This window comes from Montipora capricornis, unplaced genomic scaffold, assembly GCF_036669925.1.
Source record: "Montipora capricornis isolate CH-2021 unplaced genomic scaffold, ASM3666992v2 scaffold_491, whole genome shotgun sequence".
Classification (NCBI taxonomy): Eukaryota; Metazoa; Cnidaria; class Anthozoa; order Scleractinia; family Acroporidae; genus Montipora; species Montipora capricornis.
Genome location: NW_027180229.1, coordinates 199,628 through 206,737, shown reverse-complemented (window position 1 = coordinate 206,737; position 7,110 = coordinate 199,628). Strand labels below are relative to the sequence as shown.

The window sequence follows — 7,110 nt, the reverse complement described above, 5'->3', positions numbered from 1 at the left end:
GTGAACATCTGAAGATACCATTTCGATCTTCTCTCTAAATATCAACAAAGTTCCCACCAATTTTATTCATGGAAAGTATGTACACCATTTTTCATGCCAGACGACTTGAAATAATCACAAAAAGTTGTTAGATTAATGCAAAGATATATTTTTTGATAACTTTTTCGTCACTTTCGTCTTCTTTGTTTGAGCTCTCGATTTTTATCCAACAGTGTCAAGGATTAATTCTGGAAACATGGAAATTGCAGTAAGAATTGCATTGAACAAAAGTTCCGTAACTTTGCTTGCCATGACGAAAATAAAGGCGCTTAAATTGACACCTTTAATATTCTCGCTTTTCAAACTTTTCGAGCAATGAAAAGCAAAAGCAAGACCCTGCAAACTCGACTTATTAGTGCTCGAACAACCTTGTCCCCAGGCCCTGGGGACGAGGTTGAGTGCTCGGGATACTGTAAGTTACATGTAACGTTACGAGTTCGATCTCCGATGAGGTCCCGTCGCGGCACTATTTTTGCGCGATGGGACTTGTTTGTGAAATGACTTTGCTGTTGATTTCGTGGCATTCCAATTGGAAACTGCTCTGCCGTGCTATTAAATATAAGTTTGATTTAGTGAGGATTGCCATCCCACTTACCGTCGGAATACTTCGAGAAGACAGGCGATGATGACTCTTTACTTGCTTTGTCGAAGGATGAATAGATCCCATATCCGCCACCAATCTATTATAACATATAAGTACAAAATGGTAACGAATGTGCACGCTGTGCGAACCAACTAGCCCCGGCTACAAGCCGCGTTCCCTTAACTTCTCACCCCAATTTCGCACGGACAGAATACGGAAAACTCTCTTCGAAGCCCTTCATTTTCATGGAAAGGCTAACCAAACCCTTTATCCACACGCAAGTGTTAAATGGGGTTGACAGGCCTACACGACTGGTTTTCGTTACCTTTGTTATAATTTTGCTCTCTTGAATACACATTTAAATGGGCGTCTCTTCTAGGCGGTTCCTGTATAATTTCATTTAGCAATGGCTTTTGTCCTATGAGACTTTGCATTTGGATCTCTATATTGCTGTGATACGTTTTTTCCAAGAAAATAGTTCGTCTTGATAACAATATTTTCAGTTTCTTGGTGTTGATTTTCTCAGCAGTAATGTCAATGTGATCTTATGGTCTCACGCTTTTGCACCAGTTTGATTCTACACTCAACCAATGTTTATCGGTGGTAGAAGCGAGTGCTTTTCAGGTTTAAAGGTTTGATCCTGGCCCCGGATCATTTTGTATTTGAAAGCCTGTTACGTTGCGCCATGTATCAATGAGAAAGCTGGCTTTTTAAAAGTTTTGTTTGCATTTTTTCTGCGTCTCATAGCAGATCTTTATGCTCTTTGGAGGCGTTTTTCTGTTTTTGCCTTAAATTGCTTCAGTAGTTCTTCTGATTTCTTCAGCGTGTTTTGGTTTGTGGCCATGGTCAGTCTCTATCTTCCTTGAACTTCTGGAGTTCGTTCTAGTCGATCCTCTTTTGATATTTGATGTCGATGTCTTCGCTCCTTTGTGAGGACATTTAGATAACCCGATTCTAGCGTGAGGCCATGAAGTCACATTCACATTACTACTGAGAAAATCAACAGCAAGAAGCTAAAAATATCATTAATCAAGACGAACTATTTACTTGGAATAAACTAGACGCTCCAGAAACGTAAAGTGGGTTGCCTGTGGTACGTGTAACACAAAAATAGAAGGCACTGAGTTGGGTAATATTGAACTGCACCGCTCCAGTTATTTTTTCTCAAGAGGGGGTGTCATTTAGACCATTTGAGGGGTCACCCAGAAATTGTGCCACCAGTGACCCTTTGGCTCACATGTTCTCACGTTGATTATTTTGTTATGTCCTGTCTAGCCTGCGTCGAGCAGACATATTTTTCGGCTCTTGTTTCAACAGCCGAGAAAAATAGGGACGTTTAGATAAGGACGAGAACGAGACGAGTGTTGACTGCCCGTTTTAGCGAAAATACATAGGAAATTTATAACCCGTACGATTCATCTCACACTTTGTTAGCATTATAGGTTGCTCAGTTATTCTTATTGCTGGTATCTGAGCTTTTTTGTGTAATATTAGAGCTACATATTACGTCCTACAAAACAAAATGCAGCGCAGTTAATAGTTATGGAATCAAGCACTGTGTCAAGTTACTACAATGCCACACGTACGCAATGCGTACCTATTTTTTGATTTTGTTTTAATATTTAACTGAACCTAAAGATATATTTTTGGCTTCCCAAAAATAGTAACTTTTACAACATAGTGACAAAACAGATCCTTTCCTGACGCTAGAAACTACAGCCACCTATTTATCATTCGCCAGAAAAAAACACGGCTAAAACTTTCTTTCATCTTTATGAAAACTGCTTGGGGCGTGTCAAATTTCATCCCAGGTATACAAATTAGTTGAGCTTGAATATTGCACTACACGATGAATTCACAAAGGTCGAAAGATCTCAAAAAACCTTCTCCAGCGAAACATTTTATTGAAACAACATATTTGCTATCAGAGGCAAAATAAAAATAAAAAATAATAAAAAAATAAAACATACCTATTTTATTGCGTGGGTAAAAACAAGAAACCAACTCCGTGTCAATCTGCCATACGCAACAAAATAAATTTCTCACAATAGTTCAGGATAAAACCCTCTTCTGAAGAATCTTAAAAAGTGACAAGTAATGAGCTTCGTCCAGCCGTATCAAAGTGAGCTCTATTTCCAATATTCTACTTAATGTAATTTTATGTAAACACTGAAACCAAATGGAAAATTCTCTGTTAATTTTTTTCCGGTTGGATATGGAGACAGAAGGAATCGAACACCTTGAGTGGATCTGTGATCTCTGTTGTCTGTCTATTTATATTTATTTGTACTCAACTCTGCACAGTCTTCATGGACATTTGACTAAGTCTTGTTAGTCAAGAATTATTTGAAAGAACGTTTATTGTTCATTTTTTGCTCCGTTGTTTAAGGAAAAGATTCCAGATATTTATTTTTCATCGTCTGTCTTGTTTATCCAATCGACGTTCCATTCTTAAGCGCCGTAAGGTATATTTTGTTTCAAGATCTACTAAAACGGAGTTTGCGTCACATCGACTTTGACGCCATTGCAGGTTCATTAAATGTTCTACTGTGTCCACTGGATGAAATCTAAGTTTTTCTAATACCCTCTGAAACCTACCAAAGATATGCACAGAAGTCTTTAGGCACAAACACAATACTTAGCAGGGGAGTGACAGGAAAGACGCTATTTCGTAAATTTTCCGATATCTGACAGAGGAGAAAACGGATAAATTCTTCACAGATTTCGACTGGTTGTTATACATGGCATACATAACATATGAAATATTGTCGTGAAATATATTTCCCTGCATATTTCTTGCCCCGGAATATCTTCAACTCAACGCATTGATGAACAGTATATAACTTGAGTGGGAAGAAGGGGATAGGGGGGGGGGGGGGGCATTGAAGTCTATTATAAACCCGGTTTTCCAAAACCTTAATCGATCTGATAGTGGCACCTTGAGGATAGGAATAAACCATGATTGTGGATGCTATTTGTGAACCAGGCAGATCTATTAGTCTTTGTTTAAATTCGGGATTTCGCAGTCGCAAAACGCTCACTACCCAATAGCTCTGAAAACTACTGTCGAAAATCAATACTTTTGAGAATTTAGACGTGAATTTAGAGATTCGATTAAAATCTTGCAGAAATAAGTCAGCTGCTACCTGTATTGACCACAAAATGGTCTAACATGCAATTGCACAGTTTGTTACCTTTTTGGTGGCTATCGTCAACTTAGTGTGACTTCTACAGTGGTAAGAAAAAGTACTTGACTTAGGTTTTTAAAACAGGAGTCGATTATCGAACTTCCATATTGCGACCTTGCTCCAAACAGAAAATTTATAGATGCCCCTAACTGATCTGCCGTGGCTGTCAGAGGTTTTTCTCTCTCTCTCTCTCTCAGAGCGACGAAGTAGGCGAGGAAAAACCTTTCGTACAGGCCGTTGAATTCTTTGAGAAAGCCGGTCCAATGGGATGCCCTTTCATATTCCCAGAGTCAGATTTTGACCCTAGCAATTCGATTGGTTCCAGGAACTTGGCAGTTCTAACGAGTACTCCGATTGGTTTAGCAACAGGAAGTAGTTCAAACAGGTTTTCAATTGCTGTCAACCAGATTTCTCGACTGTGGCCATAATTGAAACCCTGCAAAGTTCCGGAAATCGAGGCTTTGAAGGCAGAAAAAGTTCAGTGGGTTCTATTTTCTTTTTTTAACTTTAATTTAATTTAATCTAATTTTGTTTCATACTATTATTATTATTATTATTATTATTATTATTATTATTATTATTATTATTTTTATTATTGGGTTTCCGAATTTCAAATTTGAGTTATTTTTATATTCAACATCAAAGATTTATAGAACATTGAATTTTTGAATTTGACATCGGAGTAAATAAGATGAGTGTACCGTGGGAACCAAAGATGCTGATTGGTAGGTTATGTCTCGTAGTTTTTTCCATGTCAATCAAACGGGGGAAGGAAATGAGGTTCTCGACTGCTTATACCACAGGTTTTCTTCGCCGCTTCGCGACTCGCTATTCAGTCGCTCTAAGAAAGAAAAAACCTCTGGCATCCAGGGTATAAATCAACCTGCTGCATGGCCTCTTGAATTTCTGTAATCGGTACTAATGTTAAAGTCTTAGCTTCGTCATTGCTTTCGTCGAAGAACTGGTCTTCCTTAGAGTTACTGGCTTCTTCCTCTTCTCCTTTGTTCAGATCTCCACTTTGCCTGAAGTTCACATGCGCCTTATCACCAAATTCAAGGTAGCGTTGTTGAAGAAATATTGGCAATATCCCGTACTTAGCCATTGTTGTCTCCTGCCGCACTGAACTTTGTCCTATTGCTGCACCATATCATTGCTGAGGCCCAGATGAGCAAGATTTCACAGTCATGTAAAGAAACGTTGGCCGCAAGTAAAGGTGTTATCAACGGTACATTTTAAAGACACACTGTGGTGTTAAGCTTAGGGTACCAGGGTCTTCGACTGGTGTGATAATACGCAGCCCAGTGTGTAGCGTGCTTCACGCCGCAGCTTCATAGTTGCACCAAATGATCTGGCATATTCAAGATTCGACATATTCACTTTAGATGACGCGAATTTTCATGGCAATTAAGTCTTCCTATATGCATCCCTTGTCATAAGCTATTAGATATTTGACGGCCAGACAACTGATCAACAAGGATTTTTTATGGTCGATTAGACTTTCAGTCCTTTCATTGAAATGTAACTCATGATACTGATTCCATTGACTTACCAAATACATGCACTTTGCACCTGAACTTGTTTTTTCCTGAAATTCTTCTTCCCCTCCCCCCCCCCCCCCCCCTCTTTCCTATCTTCATAAAAAAGGGACACAGTCGTTCACAATTGTTTCTTGACTTTCATCCGTTGCAGACACGGTGGTCGCCGTATTTCGCCACCTAAAACCCTTAGGAACAAGCAAGGTCAAGGTCCAAGATCAAAAGCATCTCTACGCAGAGGGTGAGGATTGTCACGCATTCCTCTCAATCATGACGTTTGCGTTTGGAGCCTATTTGAGAACTCACGAGGCACGCGCTCGCCGTTGAGGAAACCAAAAACCAAAAACAAACAGGCAAAACCGAAAACTGCGTTGGATACCAGATCCGGAAAAAACTGCTTGTATTTTGGCCGAAAACCAAAAGCCAAATGCTAACAAACAGGAAAAACCACGAACCGCAACAGACACAAAAACAGAAAAACGGAAGTTTTTCGGTACAAAAATCGGCCTTAAGAATGACCAAAACCGAAAATCCCAAAGCCCCCTCCTTGAGAAACTTTGAGGGTAAACTTACTCTGAAAACCCAATACAAATTATCTGAAACGAAGTTCTGTTGTAGCGTTCTGTTATATAGCCCCAACACTTAATAAATGCTGGCTCTATTGGGCAGTTCAAACGTACTATCAAGCAGGCATCTGATCTTTGAGATTCTCACACGGCAATCTCGTAAAACAGTCGTAAAGCGCTTGTACTTTTTGTGGCTAGCTGCTGATTTTCTGTATTTTAAATTCAGTTTTACCTACATCTAACAGGTAGAAAACTTTTCTGCAATTCCTTGAACTGCAGATCGTCAAGAAAGAGGCACCAACGCACTAGAATTTAAGTTAGCTCAATTTTAACAGAAGACAAAGAAATCCGTCCAGAAAACTCATGCCAAGCTTTTACTTACCACGCTAAAGATGGCAAGCAGCAAAACTCCAGTTTTCAGTTTACAGCCGCAGCAACAACTGCGTACTAAGACAGCCATGGCGATATTTGCGCTTCGTAGTCCGTTAGTAGTTCAAGAACAAATAAACATCCGCACCCTACGGAACCTTAATGATTTGAGTGGTGTAGGTTAAAATTACATCAGGAAAGCGCGAACCAATTAGGCCACGCACAAATTTAGCTGCCATCAGAGTTAATTAACTCTGACTGCCATCCATCAGCCAATCACAATACTGACAATTAATTCTTGCTGTCGCTTTTCCCAAAGTGATTGTATTAACATCTGTTATTTCAAACTAAGCTTATGGAATTTCAGCAATTTGCATTTTCTCGGCTCTCCTTATAAAATGAAAATTTAACTTTCCAACAATGTGATGATATACTAAAGACTCTCTGTCGAAAGGCATGCATAGCGCGCCTCGTCTCAGGTTTTGCAACCTTCATTGATAGTCGTATGTCTTTATCTTGTATTGAATTCCTCGTAATCCGATGCATGTGTTGCTATATTTTTTTATCAAGTTACTCCGAAAAATGCGAACCGTAACTGAACCACTATAATGTTCACTGTTTAAAAACTTAACGCGTCCAGTATATATCTACGGCAATAACATTAACTTGAGAAAAGTTTTCACCTTTGCCGGCTAAAACCACGAAAATTGGAAACCGCAACCGGAAAACCGCATATTAAACTTGTTGGGTCACCGTTTAGTACGGCAACCTTCGCGATTTAGAGACCCGTTGCCGCCAGAGAAAATACTAGCATTGGGACTCTATCGCCT

At 39.4% G+C, this 7,110-nt stretch overlaps 1 protein-coding gene across 1 annotated transcript in view; it reads right to left on the bottom strand.

Moving 5' to 3' along the window:
• Positions 1-6,436, bottom strand: part of LOC138036620 (uncharacterized) — a 16,426-nt gene extending 9,990 nt beyond the window's left edge. The window contains exons 1-2 of the mRNA XM_068882753.1: positions 6,294-6,436; positions 635-719 (exon numbers count right to left, since the gene is read on the bottom strand). Of these exons, the coding sequence (XP_068738854.1) occupies positions 635-719; positions 6,294-6,371 (163 nt within the window). The 5' untranslated portion in view covers positions 6,372-6,436. The remainder of the gene's footprint in view (positions 1-634; positions 720-6,293) is intronic.
• Positions 6,437-7,110: the final 674 nt, after the last annotated feature.